The sequence below is a fragment of the Gymnodraco acuticeps genome, unplaced genomic scaffold (assembly GCF_902827175.1).
Source record: "Gymnodraco acuticeps unplaced genomic scaffold, fGymAcu1.1, whole genome shotgun sequence".
In the NCBI taxonomy this organism is placed as follows: domain Eukaryota; kingdom Metazoa; phylum Chordata; class Actinopteri; order Perciformes; family Bathydraconidae; genus Gymnodraco; species Gymnodraco acuticeps.
The window spans coordinates 876,571-894,811 of record NW_022990276.1 but is presented as its reverse complement, the minus strand read 5'-3'; the positions used below and the strand labels follow the sequence as shown (position 1 = coordinate 894,811).

General features: G+C 43.1%; 1 protein-coding gene across 1 annotated transcript in view; it reads right to left on the bottom strand.

Moving 5' to 3' along the window:
* The window catches only part of erfl3 (Ets2 repressor factor like 3), a 47,798-nt gene extending 30,600 nt beyond the window's left edge, over window positions 1–17,198 (bottom strand). Inside the window, exon 1 of the mRNA XM_034221553.1 lies at window positions 16,615–17,198. Within this exon, the coding sequence (XP_034077444.1) occupies window positions 16,615–16,636 (22 nt within the window). The 5' untranslated portion in view covers window positions 16,637–17,198. The remainder of the gene's footprint in view (window positions 1–16,614) is intronic.
* Window positions 17,199–18,241: the final 1,043 nt, after the last annotated feature.

The window sequence follows — 18,241 nt, the reverse complement described above, 5'->3', positions numbered from 1 at the left end:
ATAAGTAAAAAGTTACAACCCTGCATTAAATGGCACCTTACAATAATGGAAACCGGTCAGATTTCTAAGGCCCCATTTACACGGGAACGCAAACGAACCAGATCTGGATGTATCACTTTATCACCAACATCAAAGCTGTCATTTGAGAGGACACACACACTCACTACTTTTGCAAATTAAATAATATATTAAATGAGTTCTATCTTCGTATCTAAACTATTCATAGAAATTTGAGTGTTTTGAAAATTGATACGGTATCACAAATACGCAATATGATACTAGGTCAATATTTCTATCACACCCCTCTTGACTTTGCATGCATGGAGTAAGCTTTTTATAGTGTACACTTGTATTTAAAAAATAAGCTTCCATCATTTTATTCTACTTTACATATAACTCGTTCAGCTGGAACTACATTACAAATCCTGAATTCATATCAGCCACAGAAAAAAACATCTTCACACTCGTCGAAAATAACTCAAAAGCCCCGATGGGAAGCGTGTGGGTGAACTATATACATGAGTGTGTGACTGTGTGTGACTGTGTGTGTGTGTGTGTGTGTGTGTGTGTGTGTGTGTGTGTGTGTGTGTCTCTTGTTATGCGCTGTTGTTCAGCCTGGAGGTGAGAGAGCAATAGGTGACCCTGGGGAGTCGTGTTTTTCTCTGACGCTGGTGATGGCTTGCATTCACACGGTATGCAGAGTGGATAGTACGGTATAAACACAGGCACGCATACACAGAGTGTTTTCTGAAAAGTGATGACAACTATCATAAAAGCTGCAATGATTTCTACAAAACGAAAATGTACTGACGGTTCTTTTAACAAAATCAAAGTACCACTTGTTGCCCAAGTGAGTATGCAACCATCCAACACACACGCAGCAATGCAATCATCAGGGGAGACATGGAGCTTGAGGGTGAAGCAGAGGGCCCTTGGGTGACGAGTGAACAGGGACATCAGCAGCTTGCCAACCAGACCTGTTGTCCCTAACACCTTCCTGCTGCTGGGGGGGAGAGAGGCTGTGGAGCTGTGTACAACATCCAGCTTACATAGTGCTAAGTGATGAGTAATTAGAACACAAATCAAAGGATGTGAAGTTTCACAGCAGCATTTCATCATGATGAGGGTGAGAGAGACAGAGTGGAGCTGAGAGCTCTGCTTTGCTTTCACAGATGAGTAGCTGGAGTTCAGGGTTCTTTCAAATATTTGGTTTTAAAAAGGGACATTTGCTGCAAGATCAAGAATACTTATTCAACATGAATCCTGCCAAAGTTACTCAAGACCAGAAACTTTGTTGGGAAATGTAGTTTATCTTATCTCATGCATCTAGTGACATTTTGTTCTATCATATTTGAGAGAGGGCAGACCTTTCTACGTCCGATATGGCCAGGCCAACACTCGGCAACTTGCAGCAAAGAAATCTAGATTAAACAGCACCGCATGTAAGATTACAAACATCTGAACTGTCCCTTTAAATGAGAATCTTTGTTAGAAAAATGTGGATAATTGAAAGATAACTGCTGGTGAAGTAAGGTGATTTTTAAGTCACAAAAGTATGCAGAATGTAAATAAAGAAGGTTTCAAAAACATCCACTCCTTAATATATTACATTTCCCAATGGGCCACATAACACAACTTATTAAACAGCAACACAAGCACACTTAAAGTATCGGAGGGTAGCGGAGGTAGACTTTGCACTCTGAGTGGCTCCTGTGCGTCAGCCATGTGTGACCAGCACCAGAAATACACACAACTTCACAGAGTCCCATCAACCTATTCCTTCCTCCACTTGTAGTCTATTTCTCCGTCAATCCCACATCCCAACCACCCCCCCCCTGTTTGTGCGTCCAACCCTGTGCGCTTTTCCTGCCATTCTTATATCTCATCTAATTTTAGATGAAGGAAAAGGCTCAGTCCACATCGGCTAGTCCTTCTTTAAGAGGTGCGTGTGTTTGGGATTGAGAGAAGAGAGAAAGGAAACTAGGGAAAGGTCAAACGGAGGGAGAAGAAAAGGAGAAGCAGAGGAACGAGTGAAATATATAAAACAACCGGGATAAAGACAGAGTCGCTGTCACAACCAGAACAAACGTTTATCATGACTAAAATACAATCATTCACATTCAGAGTGTTTCCTCTGCATTTACTTGACAGTGGTGAACCACAAGAGCAACAAAGTGTCATCACAAGTAAAGAGAATGTGAGATAAACTAAACATCATTGAACTCACTTTGCCCAGAGAAGACAAATGTGAAGGCAGAGTGCATGGAAACGCTGCTCTCTCTAATGATCATCAATCATCCAAATTGGTATAAGATGTCCAAAAGGAAAACAAGAGAGCGAACGCAAAACCTCAGTTTGGACATGCTGCCCACAGGAGAGGTTAAGTAGAGGAATGTCTGTTTCGCAGCAGAGTTATAGTTCGCAACACATTCCTTTTCCTCAGGGGTTTTTTAAATGCTGTTTTAAAGATACACTTGTGAATAAAGTAAACAGAAACGTACCTTTACATGATGAAGTGTTTCCCATATGTGTACTGCCTTGGAGGGCGGATGGGATGTGTTTGAAATTCAGCCTGCAAGCTTTTTCAGATTAAAGCTGCTGTTAAAAATAAAAACACGATAAAGTAGGCCCCTTTGCTGAGCTGTGTAAAGCTATGTTCTCACTGAAGTGCGGGAGAGGGAGGAAAAGGAGAGCCGGAAAACGTGCATAAAAGTAATAGCAGCAAATGAAGTCAAACGTTTTCGTATTGAGCTAAATGAAGTATTGCAGATGAATAAGAAAATATTTTGTTTTGTTCTTTCACATTTGGCAGCAACGCAACGGTAAACGGTGTTTTAATGAAGACTAACTTGCAGAGAATGTTCTATTAACTACTTCCTTAAGGCTGGTAAGGCTCGTGGCTTAGCCCTGGCTCATGTTCCCGGCACATTATTAACTGTGTGGTGTTTACAGCGGTGACTCATTGAAACGGCAACAACACATGCTGGCCGATTCCGTTAATTCAACATTCATTGTGACGTTGAACACAGACTGTACTAATACCAGGGTTTGGTCTGCAGAACGCGACATGTGTCCGCTGTAAGACGTGGCCCACACACACACACACACGTTGATCTGGTCGTAAACAGGGACGAGAGACACATGCCGTGTCACCACTTTCTCTTCTTCTCTACCTCTATTTCGTTTCCCACCAGGCCCTGCTCCTGTGCTCCTTAGCCTCCACACTGCTTCCTACTTCTCCTCCTCTAACCCTGGACTTGGTCAGCTTGTTAAGCACGTCTCCTAAAGCTGATTAAGTAGTGTTGATCAGCTTTACATAACTTTCACCTCGCACAGACGTCGCTGCCAGCCAGCCAGCAGAGGGTCTTTGTGCCTCTGTGAATGTGTATGAGAGAAATCAGAGACGGAACATGTGCTTCAACATTACTCTGCATGGAGTATTTCAGTTGCAAGACTCACACACACACACACACACACACACACACACACACACACACACACACACACACACACACACACACACACACACACACACACACACACACACACACACACACACACACACACACACACACACACACACACACACACACACACACACACACACACACACACACACACACACACACACACACACACACACACACACAGCACACACACACACACCACACACCACACACACCCACACCAGCACACACACACCACACACATTCTATTTGCATGCTACATTACCACTATTTCTTCCTGGATTGGAGCCAAGTCAGCGCATGGTCTCATTGACATTAGCACATTTGGCCCCAATGTTGGAATGTTGCACATCATCATGGTCTCCCAAGTGTGTGTGTGAATGTGTGTGTGCACTCTGAACTGCAGGCTGATAATCACTACTTATCCCCCAGTTTAGCAGTGGGCTGTCCAACAGAGACCACAACACTGCAATCCAGCACATTTGACATGTCAAACTGAAAGCAGAAACAGTCAAGCACACAAACACATAAGAGTGTGTTGGTGGTGCTTGTAAATAAAGCCCCGCTCCAGATCTCATTCATTGGCAGGAGTTATCGAGTTAACGAGGCAGGGCACACAGGCAGGTTAGAAAGGTCGACTCCTTTCCTCTCCTGGTTTGCTCTCGCGCTCTGCCTCGTGGGAAAGATTAGAATCCTCAGCTGGAGCAAATAAAGCTGGACGTTACGCAAGAGCCCGGAGAGGGAGGAGGATGAGCGGGAGAGAGAGAGAAAGGCTGAGGATGATGTAACTTGAGAGAAGAGCAAAAATACTGAAATGAATAACGGGAGAAAGAGAAGAAGCTCTGAAGAGGTGATGGGACATCTTACAAAAGTCAAAACGGTGCCAGTCATCCACCTGAACAATGGTATCAGCTCTATGTAACGAGCTCAGTAAACACACTTCGCCCTGCAGTGGCAAAGAACGGTCCTTTTCCCTCTCTCGCACCCTTTTACCCACGGTTTAATGTCTATCTCAGAGTTACAGGTGAATGGTGTCATTATGGTGTCCCTTAGTGACATATGAGACAATGATGTCCCTGATTCAACACACAATGTGGTCAGTGTGGCCAGAGGCAGGAAATGCAACGGACGTAGCTCTGATCTCAGTGCGCTCTCTGTAAAGTGGTCAGTAAGTGACGAGCATCCACTGAAGTGCGTCACATGGTAATGGCTATTGCGAGTCATAAGGGTCGTCACTTTTCACCGTTCAAACAAAAAGGGAAAAATGTAATCAGTAATGATGTGATCACATTTAAAATTCACAGCATGAAAGTGCAGCAGGCCGAGTGGGGGTGTTTGTGAAATGTTCGGCCCTGTTCAGTAGACTAAACAATTGTTGTCCTCTTTGCTAACACGATGGAACAAACTAGCGAGACATGACACCAAACCATCTGACGTAAAGGATTGTGTGGGAGAAAGTTAGACTCAACACCACAGATGGAAACAATCCTGGATAAAGGTTATGGCGGTTAGAAATTAACATTCTACAATAACACTAAGTCGACAGTGTGTTTGAACTTATTTGAGCGATGAAAGGAGTATTAGAAAAACTGTTTGCAACTATTTTTGCTAATTGGTTTATTGTTTTGTCCAGCAACATTTAAAAAAGTAATAGACAAAGATTCAATGATCATTATAAAATCAAATGGATTATAGGACATCACTCTGGACTTGTTGGAACTGTGAAAGATATTTCATAGCTATTTTTTGACATTTCATACAATAGAGGATTTAACTATTCATAAAACAAATAATCAATAATGAAAATAATTGTTTTGTGTTTTTGCTTAATGTAGAAAAGAACAGGAGGCAGGAAGAGAATACGATGAAGGAATTGAGTTGGACAAGGACCCGGAAGAGAACGTTACATCCACATTAAAGGACTGATTTGCCCCAGAGAGTACTTATTTTAATATGACTATTTTTCTGAATGGGTAGCAACTCTACCTACGCTAAGTATGCTACAGCTCTATTTTCATCACATCTATTTATCATCCCTGGTGCTTAGTGCTGTTGTGCCAACTGGCAAATAGTGTGCATATAAAGTACAGAAACTAAATACACAGGTGTCAGGAGACAGAAAGAGGAACAGACAAGGAGGAAGGAAGTGAAAAAAGAGAAATGAATGAGCGATGCGGAAGGAAGTTCACGGAGATAAAACACAGAGAGGCAGAGCGGTGAACTGTCACCCCTCCGTTAGTTTACTGCTTGGATGCTGTTATGTAAGAGATGAGTGTACACACACCGATTACCTCTGCTCCGTGGAACTCATAACGTGCGTGTGTGTACATGTGTGGGTACGTGTGTGTGAACATACAATGGGGATGGCTCTCAGTTACATTTCACGCACAAAGACACGGACACACATATTGTACGTATCGCATACATAAAAACGTCCTGATTCCAAAGGGCTCAGATCATCAGTGTAAGGGAGCACGGGGGTTCCCCATGCTCTCACAGCTGCTTACAGTTACACCTCCACAATACAAGTCTGATGACATGCATACAATAGATGGGGCTCAGTGCATTCACATCCACACTGAATGATAATTGTGTAATCAGGAAGTACTTCAATTCAAATGTAAGTTGTGTTATTTTAGTTTGATTATTGTAGAAGCTCTGAAATCACTGTTGCAGAACGTTCAACAATATGAAAACGAATATTCCTTCCCCTTTTTGCAATACTTCTGCATGTTAAGCAAACTGTTAAATAAACCATCATGTGTGTGGTGCAAAACCAACTATTGTCTTTCTTTAAGTGTGTGTGTTTAGATATGCTGATGAACTGTACTTCTGTTGTGAAAGTATGGCACATACCCCATTTAAGAGGATTCACCTGTGGATCATTTTTATATCGTTTTCTGCCACGTTATCAGTCATCAGGTAAAAAGGCTCTCACTGAGAAGCACTGACTGTGGGCGTGGTGTTTCCATCAGGAATCTGATATACATGTAACCTGCAGTGGACCAAATATGTTAGTATTTATATTGCAGATGAAATGCATGAGGTGCCAACAATTTTGTGATTTATTGCCCAACCTTGTAAAACAGAGGGAAACAAGTTTCCACATTCATGTCCCTGACATCAATGAGTCACACACGCTCACGTACGTACGGATCCCACGTTCCCACGCACACCTCTGCACTCTGCCTCCTCTCACAACTAACCTAAGGGAGAGAGTGTACCTTCGCACAGAACCTGGCTAATACTTGGGCCAGACGAACACAATAACCCTACTAACACACCACCCACACACAAACAGTGAGGATGCTAGCTGGGGGCCAGCTGGAGAGAAGTGCGAGAGTGTGTGTGTGATGTTAGATGCACACGTGTGTGAGAGAGATTACAAAGAGCCGAGTATATTAGTGTGTGTGTGGCAAAAGTAATTCACTAATATTACGGTTACACTGCTAATTCAGTTTGACACACACACACACACACACACACACACACACACACACACACACACACACACACACACACACACACACACACACACACACACACACACACACACACACACACACACACACACACACACACACACACACACACACACACACACACACACACACACCACACACACACACACACACACACACACACACACACACACAACACACACACACACACACACACACACACACACACACACACACACACACACACACACAGTCTTTTTTGGATGCCTTTTAGCCCTTGTATTGACGTTACGTGTAAACCAGAGCACCCTAATCCAGATTAGCTTTTAAATCAGATTCACGGAACGACTTGCTTTAATTTCCTAATGAACTCGGTTTCAGAACATTCATTTCCTTCTTTTTTGTTCATTTCCTCTATCCTATTTCTGGTTGTTCCCATTTAGCTCGCCATCTTTCCCCTCATGCTTTGTGAATCCCTCTTCTGCTGCCCTTGATCCATTCTTCCTCACTTTCCTTTCCCCTCTCACCCTGTGACTGGTCAGGGGATCTAGCTCACATGAAAAGCTTTAATCCCCTAAAACAACAATCACTGTGCGTCGTATGTACAGCGGGCCAATATGTGTGTGCGCCCACCCGCATGCAACTGCCTGGTCGTTACGTCATTTCATTGGGCCACATCTGATGCTAAAAATGGACATGGATAAAACGATTGTGGCCGAGGGCAGGGCTGCTGTAAAGAGGCAGTGGCGCACACACTCAGGACACATGTACACACACCCAGCAGGGGCATGGCAAGCTGCTTAACCCTGATGTCATGAATCAAATTGCAAACTTTTCCCTTAATCGCTCGACACACATGTTTGTATACAATAGTTGATTCAAAGCATTAAAGGCTTCTAGGATGCAAAATGCAAATGTTTCCTTCATGAAAACCTTAAACATGATCGAATAAAGAAAACAGGAAGAATGTAAGTCTGTGCAGATTACAATATGAAGTTGAGGACGATTGGTAAAAGGAAAGCGCAGCCACAGTGATTACACAATACATCTCTCTATAACAAAGTGTACAATTCCAGCACTAGAAAACGACTCAAACTCAAACTCTATTCAAATAGTTTTTTAGAAAATGCTATTAAAAATGGATCCAATGACGGGTCAAAACACCAGAGGCCACGTGACCAGGATGACACGTGACATGTTTGTGTGAGTAATTGCACAGACTGGCTGGCACACTCACTTGTTAAGAATCACCAAAGGAAATATGTGATGAGATAAGTGTCCAGCTGTGTTTGTTTGTGTGTGCGTGGATATATGATATGCAGCACTGATGGCCGGCTTTGTCATGAAACTTTAATCCTTCTGCTTTCCTATAAATACCTTTCCAATGATACGATGCATTATTCAGTATCTCACTGACCAACAGAGACACACAGAGACACACCTGGAGAGCAGAGAGAAAAGCCCAGGCCCTGGAGGAAGGAAGTCTTAAGAACATTTAAGAGGACGATGGCCAGCGGGCAAAAATAGAGTCAGATGTTTGTCCTGCTGGGAGTGCAATCCAACACACTTTATTCTGCCCATGACCACACAGCTTGGAAGGAGCCCAAGGCTGTGAGTGTGTGTGTATAAACATATGTTCAAACTGCTCCATGCACTGAGGGAAACTTGCACTTGGCACTAGCTTGGGGTGTCGAGAATGACTTGTAGCTCATATTCTCTGTTTTCAGCCACCACCTATTTCGTCAGCAACTGACAGCTTTCTGTACTCTTTAAATCGTGTTAGCCGACAACCATGCTGTATCTGGTCATCGAGTCGGGCTGGCTGGAAAATCAGGGTGTCCAGTGAAAAGAAAGAGGGTAGGGTGACATGAAGCAGGAGAGAGAGAGAGAGGCTAATGGAAGAAGAGCTGCCACTGGGGTATTAGTCCATGGATTGGTGACACAGAAACAATAGTGAGAGGGAGGAGAGGATGAGAGGGTCAATCGATGCCTAAAAAGGTTTCACTTCCCTACAGGGACATGTGTGCGCAAACACACAACAGCCTGATCCAAATGAAAACATTATCTCTCTCTCCTACACACACTCTTCGTAGGATGGCTCCATCTGGCTCCAAAGTCATAAGAAAGAGCAGCATTCAGCGGCAGGCCTGTGATCCAACAAGGCGTAGATTAGCAATCACGTGGTCTAATTTAGGCAGAGACGGTCGGCTTGTGTCTCTAAATCTAGAGTATAGAAGACAATGCTCACGTATTGGGTAGTCCAGAAGGATGACATGAGATCAAGCAGCCACAGCTGATAAAAGGCAGAGGATGTCCTCTTATCTCTTCCCTCACACAGTTTGCTACGGCTTCAACTGGACAGAGAGCCATTTGCTTTGCAATGGTGTGATCTCTGTATGGTGTGAAACAGTCTTTTGCACTTTTCAGAAAGCTGGCTACTTGGCTTCAAGGTGGTGTTAACTGAAACTAAAAGTGTATACGTTTAAAACGCCTAAAAGGTACACAAAATCAAATCCTTTAATTTATATTATTTATTTAAGCATAACAGCAGTTTGTTCCCTCAGAGACACACACCTACAGCCCTACCTTTCACATACACATCACTTTCTCTCTCAGATACTACATAGGCTGCGATGAGTTGGCTCAAAGTGCTAAATGAGCTGTGATGTACAAAAGAGAACAGGTCTGAACATGGAGGGAGAGAGGAACAAGGGAAAGACGGCGCACTGAAAGACAGACGAAGAGGAAAGACTGGTTGAAAAGAAAAACTCCAAACGTGATCTCGCATTCCTTACATGGGGTGGAGGGTAGGAGAGAGAGAGAGAGAGGTGAAGAAAAAAGAGGGAGGGATGGGGGAAGGGAGAGAGGGGAGAAAAAGGAGGGAGTGATAAGTGAGAAAGTTTAACTTGGCGCCAGACAGCATTTCAATGCCCGACAGGCAACCACACAGACGCTCGCACAAAATATCGACACTATGCAAGTGGCACAGAAGTCCTTTTGGTGACTTCCCATCGGCCGAAATTAGATGAGATATTTGCCCTCCACCCCCGCTCCCTGGGTCCAGCACAGAGGCAGATTCCCAGATAAAAATAGCCAGAGGAACTATTCAAACACTGCTGCCTTTCTGCAGGGAGTGTCTGCTGACTGCCCTGGACTTAAGGGGTTAGAGAGGGGTTAGGAGCCCCACTCACCACCTCCCTGAACCAGCCAAGGATCTATCACACTTATACACTCACAGACACACGCAGCCCCAATCAAGCTTTTAATCATTGTGTCACGGCTAGAATGTCTGGAGAAAATATGACATATTATGCTGTTGTTTCCAAATATTTCAAAACGACACATAATGGGTTATTATACGACAACAAAAACACTTCATAAACCGACGGCCTGGTGGTCTGTTACAAAGTCCCGTTAGAGACACATATGTAAATGAGTCAAAAACTTCAGTCTGCTAATTTGAATTCATAGTGGATAAAAGACCCTCTCCTTTTGTTCTGGTCCCGCCTGGAATGTACATTAGCAGCCCACTGTGTGCTGGTCCCTCCTGTACAGATGCCCTCAGCATGACTAGTATTATTGGGGTTAATCTAAGCAGATTAGGGGTATACATTACAACAACACGCGGGCAGAGCTTTTCAATTGGCAAAACCGACCACCATGTTGGGTACAACGACACCGGAAGAGGATTATGAGAAAGTGCCCTAGGTGTGTGTCTGTGCGCGCATTACAGGTCAGGCTGTGGTGCAATGAGCAAGGGGTGAAGGAAGTTGTCTTCATGACTGACTAAGTGCTGCAATGACCAGCCAGCAGAGAGGTGACAGGATCTAACCTAAAGGACAGGTCATTGTGAGGATCCACAATAAAACCTCTCATCTGCAGGGATCAGAGGAATCAAGTTACCTGATCTTCACGTGTGTGTGTGTGTGTGTGTGTGTGTGTGCATGCATGTCATCAGACTCAGATCAGTTTCAGTGGCGCCGCCGTCACCAAGAAGCCGTTATACACTCACATGCAGCGGCACACACACACTTTGTTCGCAAGTAATACCTTCACACACCCGGAAAACCGTGTCTCCTTCATATACACACTTGATATTCTTTTACAATAGCATGCCATTCTGCGCCTCGCTCTGAGTCACCTCTACAACAATGTAGCTCTGTAAACTCCCCATATTACATTACAATACACATGCATGCGCAAACACAAACAGCTGCGGAACAGTGCAGGTCAATCCATGCACAGTACCAACACACCCTACTGCATTCTCAACATGAATTCTGATACCCATTTGAAAAGAGACCGTGTGTGTGTGTGTGTGTGTGTGTGTGTGTGTGTGCAATGGTGGTATTAAGAGCATTTTAAAGAGTTAGCTTCAATTTAAAGTGTTACTTCAAAATAATAGGCCTTATTTGAATCATTGTATTAATGTTGTCCTCCGTGGTACTAGAGATATGTTTCTATATAAATGCATGCCTTTGCAAGTCTCTAAATGTATTCAGGAAAGGCTTGCAGAGATAGTGACTGTTGTGTTTCCCCCTCATGTGTAATGCAACACAGCCGGCAACTATTAACCTTCTAAGCAGGAATGTGGGAGGTCCAAGAATTCAAATAAAAAGCAGCAGCGATCTCTCTATGTGTACTCACACATATGTTAGTCAAATTGTTACCGTTATCCATCAACAGTCCTTCCCACCCTGTACCATGCCAGACCAATAACCAATACTATCAATATGGGGTCATGTGGTGGCTACAGCCAATGGCATCGCAGTAAAACTAGGCTCAACTCACATCACAGACGCATGGCCTCAGGACACATTTAGTTCTACTGCTGTGTTAAGTGCGTAAAAAGTGAATTTCAAATGGAGCTCTTTAGTGTCGAACCTCACGACCCTGCAGCTGATCACACAGGTCTGAGAGGCCGATAATCTATGGGACTCAATGGCCAGATCTGAGGTTAATGTGTGGGTCCCTGGGGTGGGGATGACAGGCCTCTAGCAAGTGCTGGGCAGAAGCACCAGGAAGCCAAGGGTAACGCTGCCTTGTTGGCTGAGGTCTCTCTGGTCAAGGGCGGCACAGGACTAATGTGGGGAGGTCCATTAGTGTTGACTGGCTAAGCACATTGTTCCCTTTGGTCACATTCCTGGCTAAATACAGACATTTCCACAACCGAAGTCCCCGTCTACCAGAAGTCATTTGTCAACTTAGCGTCACGGACGAGTTGACCATATCAAACGTTTATGAAGAACTATTGTGACAAGTACAAGTAGGCCATGCTGCCTCTCCACTGTGAGCGTTTTCTCTGTTTGTTAGGAAAACAAACTCTTTATTATCGAGTGTTAAGTGCTATAGTACTTCACAATTAAAATCACTATTAAATCACATTATATTATAAATATAGAGATACAAAAGTGCTGCATAAGATTTTAGCCCAGTTTTGTCAGCAAATGTATTCTATAAATAGTTGATATGTTCATACCCACATTCAAAGTTAACTCTTGGCAACCAACTCGATTTGCAAGCCTTTTCAGATAGAAGATAACCACTTTTGTTCGACATCATTTGCTTAAGGCTTACAGCATGTTGTCTGGGGCTGATCACAGCAGGGCACTGTCCCATAAACCATGCTGTAAAACGGTATTGGGATAATGGGAGGTAGTGGTTTTGCTGTGGTCAGCACTGCGAGGGAGTTTTCATAGATAAGGCTAATCGCTGCGCTTATCGTCACAGTGGTTGTGTGTTGAGATTGAAAAGCATATGCTCCCAAATGCACACTTAAACCCACACAGGGAAGGGAAAGGGTGAAATGTTCTCTCTCAATTCCTTGCTCACAAGTAGGCCTTTTGTCTCCTGCCATGCCACATCATAAAGCAGGACTGTGTGTGTGACTGTTTGTGTGTCTAGAATAAATGGCAAACTAACTCCACATGTCAATCTTTCTGGGGAACTGGCACAAAACAATAATCGTTAAACTATGTGGTTGAATGACTGATGAAAAATCTACTGGGATGTCCACATTTACGTTGGTTTCTTTCACACACTCACTCTCTCTCCACACACACACACACACATTTCACACACACAGAAGTGCAGTCTCTTCACTTGTCAAAAGCACCACCAAACTATGAGCTACTCTGCACCATTAGAAGTACAATGAGAGGTCCCTGGCCCCACAAGTCCACACACAATCAGCCCCAAGGCCTGCCCCACTCCCACCATTGTCCCATACTCCACACACACACACACACAATGGCCACTCCAGAGCCAGGGGTCCCACTATGCAATTCCATCACACAAAGACACACACCAGTCCTTATCCCGTCAGAGAGACAAGAATGACAGAAGAAAAATTGCAACCCTTGGGGAGGGATTGATCATGGAAGAAAATGAGTGAAACACAAAGTGCAAAGTGTGTGTGGCAGGAGTGTAGATAACATATTAGGGAGGGAGAGGCCCAGTCGGCAAGCTAATATTGTGTGTCCTGTCCTTATCAATTAAGGTTAAACAATCCATGAGTAAATCAATCGGGACAAATGTTGATATAAACTCATTTGTAAGTCAGAGCAGGAACTTTGAGTCGTTTAATAGATGAATCAATACAAATAAATAAAACCTTCACCTATTTCTTTAAATAAAATGCTACGATATTAAGTTTTCTTGCACTCGTTTTATATCATGATAAACTGAATATCTTTTGAAGTGACAAAACAAGACTTTGAGAAACTGGGATGGACATTTTTCTAAATGTTCTGACATTTTATAGACCAAACGATTAATCTAGAAAATAATCGGCACATGATTTGCTATTAAAATAATGATTCGTTTAAGCCCTGGTGGTAGTCTAGCCGAGATAGGATACAACCGTCTGCTGACACATGAAACCTGTAGAATATTTAGCCTCTAACCAATCCCCTAGACTACATCAAACAGAAACAGAGACAACTGTTAGCAGCAATGATAAGATATCAATTCAAAGGGATACTTTCGAACACCACAAAACCAACAGAGATCTGCCGACAACAACAGATGCAGCTCCGCCATTTCCTGCTTCATCATATCAATTCTCTATCTCAGCAGAAATCCTATCATCTACGCAGACTAATGAAGTGACTGTGGAAAACAGGAGTGCAAGGGGAAGTGTCCGGTGATGGAGAGAAAGGAGGTAAGCTCCATACAGAGGCAGCTTACCATATGCGACATAATCCTACTTAACCAAACATCCCAGGAAGGCATGATTACATTCTTTATCCTACACATATCCAGGCACAATGATATCCTTCTGTGTTCACTCGAAGCGATGAGATCTACACAAGTTAAAGGTTAAAACGTGTGTACTGATTGCAACCGTCGCAACAGCAGGAGATCAGACAGATCAGAAAAGCACCACAGATTAACCAGTTCCATAATTCAACTATTTAAAGCTGCCGTTATAAGATCAGAGTTGTTTTTAGATAATGCCTCTCAGGCACAGTTCTTATGTTTACCAATTAGTGCTGAAAGGATTATTCAATTACTTTATTCATCAAATGTAATGAACTTTACATTTACTTTCTGACAAAAACTTCAATGGCACTTAAACCGGCACATGGGCAACATGTACTCCACGATTAGTAAACTACTTTCTTTTTGATAAAAGCTTAGAATATAAGTCTATTTCACAAGCAAGCATATTTTTATTAACTTTGTAACTTTTATTAACAATACAATCGATTAACAAAAAATAAACATATCAAAACATTAAAGGCTGCCCCAGCCACAAAGCTAAATGTAAAATAAGAATGGTTTGATTTGAAGCACACGCACTTTACACTAATCTTACATATAGTAGCTACTGTTACGGCCAACCTAATAAACACGCGCACACACACACACACACAACCACATACATCAAACCCATAACCTAAGCACAATCAATTTTTAGTACCTTCCCAGAAGGACTTAAGATATCTGCTGCCACACAAACACTGAGGTCCTTGTAATAAAGGGCTACTTGTGGTGTGATGTCATGGCAGCCTCCTCAGGGCTGCTGCAAGGAGAGAGTGTGTGTGTGTGTGTGTGTGTGTGTGTGTGTGTCTAGGAATGTGGAGGGCTGAGGCTGGGTGCAGCGGGAGTCAGGAGGGGACAGGGTGGGGGAAGGGAGGGGATCGTCCCAAGTGGAAAAGGGTCCCACACAGTTTGTCAGTCACTCACACGGCCGCATGCCAAATGCTTGCCTGTAACTACTTAGGATGTCACCACGTTGCTCCAACAGGAATAAAAGCTTATTAAATATGTATATTTTGTTTAGCACAAAGGGGCATAGACAATACATGTGTGTTATATACTTTCAAATGTTGTCCACTGGGTCTTCTGTGTGTAAAGCCTAATTGTGTTAAAAGTTATAGTTGTGTCTCTATAAAAAATGGCACAATCAGGGAGTTTATTACTGACACTGGGAAATAATGAACTGAATAGCTGGCGAACATTATAGTACTTCCACTTCCTCCTTCTATAGAAAAGTCGCCTTGCCTTCAACAGAAAGGAGCAAGAACAAACTTATGCAAGCATTTCAGGAATTAGACAATAACACACACACTCACACAGAGACTTCAGCTGACTACTGGAAACCCCCCTGCTGCTCTCACTTCAATGTGCTGTGGACAAGTACCTTACAAATGTATCGGATCACACAGTTACTGGGTTAATATCAGCTTTCTCTGTGCAGACCTGTTTAGATCCAATCACTTCCACACCACCACCAGGAGGAAAATAATCTGAAAAGTAACTTATCAACACATCCAAATCTTTCTTTCTTTCTCAGTCTATAAAAAACATGCAGAGCTTCCAGGATTCTTCATTTGTTTTCTCTGAAAGGTGCTGGATGGTGAAATAAGGTTGTCAGGGTGACAGGGAGAGGATGTCGCTGTAACAACTGTACAGTAGTTAAACCACTTCCTCTTGAACCAGAGTACAGTACTAAAAAGCTGCACCAGATTTCAGTATCTTATCTAGCCAAACCACGGACTATTGCCCTGATCCTGAGAGCAACTTTAAATCAACAGGTTTTTTGATTGGAAGCGGATGTTGATAACTACTGTGCGTTAATCAGCGATGCAGTTACTGTCAGCTAAACAAGAAACACAAAGGTGGATAGAATTTCACAGTGGTGTAAAGTGCATTTTGGGGGGATTTACTTAAGTATAAAGATGTTTCCTATTTTGTATTTCTACTTCCACTACAAATCAGGGGTCAATAGTGTACTTTTACTCCACTATATTTACCTTATACCTTTAGTTACTTTGCATATTTGGATGAATGATGTGAAATATAATCAACACTTAAATAAGACTGTAGTTACACCTGGAGTAAAGTCACAAGCTACCCTGCAGTATACAAAGTCATTAGAACTAGATGCCCCTTTGCCAGCTTTGATAACACTTGAATGCATCAATAGTTATAATCAAAACATATGAAATGGGCCATGGTGCATAAATAATACTTTTACTTTTGGTACTTTAAGTATATTTTGATGCTAATACTTTTGTGATTTTACTTGAGTAACATTTTGATTGCAGGATTTGTACTTGTAACAGAGTATTCTTCAACTCTAATACTTTTAGACAAGATCTGGGTACTTCTCCCACCTCTGTTTGTGAGTAAACAAGAAACACAATGGCGGATAGAATTTCACAGTCAAGCAAACTTACCATTATCTCCAGGTGTTTTCATGTTCTAGCTTCGAACAGCGAGCAGCTAAAGTTGGTGGTGAATTCCACAAAGTTGCCCGTGGAAAGAAAAGTCAGTCTCTGGGCCTTTTCCTCCCCCCCTTCTCTCTAGTTTGCAATCTGGGAAAAGTAGGTGAAGAAACACGGCAAACTTTTGTAGCTTCAGCGGCTCTTTCTTCGCGAGCCGCCGCCGCCGCGCGCTCTCTCGGTCCGGGTCCCCGGTTCTCTGCCAACCGTCCAAACCGACCGTCAACACCTCGCTGTTGCTCCTAGTAACTTGGACCGTTGAAATCTGCGCCGGAAAACGACCAACCGTCCCGAATGGAGCCTCTTTGAACAAGTAGTTTCGCTAACTGTCCGGAAGCTGTTTACTCCGCATCTTCGTCGCTGTTTGACATCACTCCGCCGCAAAACGCTTTGACAAGAATTAACGTTGGAGTAGAAAACTCTCTTTCTTTCTTTACGGACTTTTTCTCCACTCTCTCTCACACCATTCAGTGCTGCTCTCTCCTCCCCCCCGTGCGTCTCTCCGTCCTCCGGGTGTCGTGTTTCTCTCTCTCTCTATCCCCGCCCACACTGACGGGAGAGAGGGAGAGGGAGGGGGGGGCTAACGTGGCGAGTCACGCCCACTCACCACGAGCCGGGGGCCTCGGCTGGCGTCACTGCAGCACGCGGCGTTGCCTTGGAGACCGTCAAAGCGCGTTGCCGTGGTGACATCATATCCGGGTCCTAAAAGATTCGAGAGCGGCTCGGCTTTTTACGTCAACAATCCTCGGTTGGTTACGTTTCTGATGAGGTCCCTTCACATCAGGATTGTTGTTACACTTTTTTAATCGATAAATTAAACATGAAAGCGTCAGATTTGACCAACATTAACAAAAATAAATTTAAAATCAGTATTTATGCACATCTCATAATTTTAGTTTGGAGGAAAATACTGCAATAAATAAAACGTAAAATAAAGTCACAGAATTAGTCCAAAAAGACTAAAAAGGGTAGACTAAATCTGCTTTAAAAAAAAAGAAAAGAAGCCATAAATACAATATTTTCTTTAAATGTTGTAATTTTCACCTTGTTTTCCATAGTTTTTTGTTAATCTGACAAGTTAATTATAAAACATGGCAAGCTTGATGTTATTAATTGAACAAAAGTGTGTTAACCCCTTATATTCTGCTCTCTTGTTCCTTGTAAGAAGGTACCCAGTTACAAAATAATGAATATGACATTTCCTGGAAGGCTTTACCTGTAATTGCTTTGGAGTGATTCTTGAAATTCAATACTTGAGGCCTCAATGTAGCCTATTACATCTGAATATGAACCTGCATCCTGTTCTGATGCCAGTTTATCATTGGGCATTAACACCCTTTTCATCATCTTCTTTTTGTTAAGGTGCAGCCAACTGAATTAGGCCTTCAAGTCACAATGAATGCATGTTCATCATGTGCATTAGAGCACAGAGACATCCGAGCACACAGACATCCGGTCATGTCAAATGTAACTCTTTCACCTGAACAGATGTTCAGCATGGCTCGTTAGATTGTGTGGACCGGTGTCATGCCCAGGCTTGTTTCGTGTCACCGTGACCTTTTGCTTCCTCCTGTGCCACTGA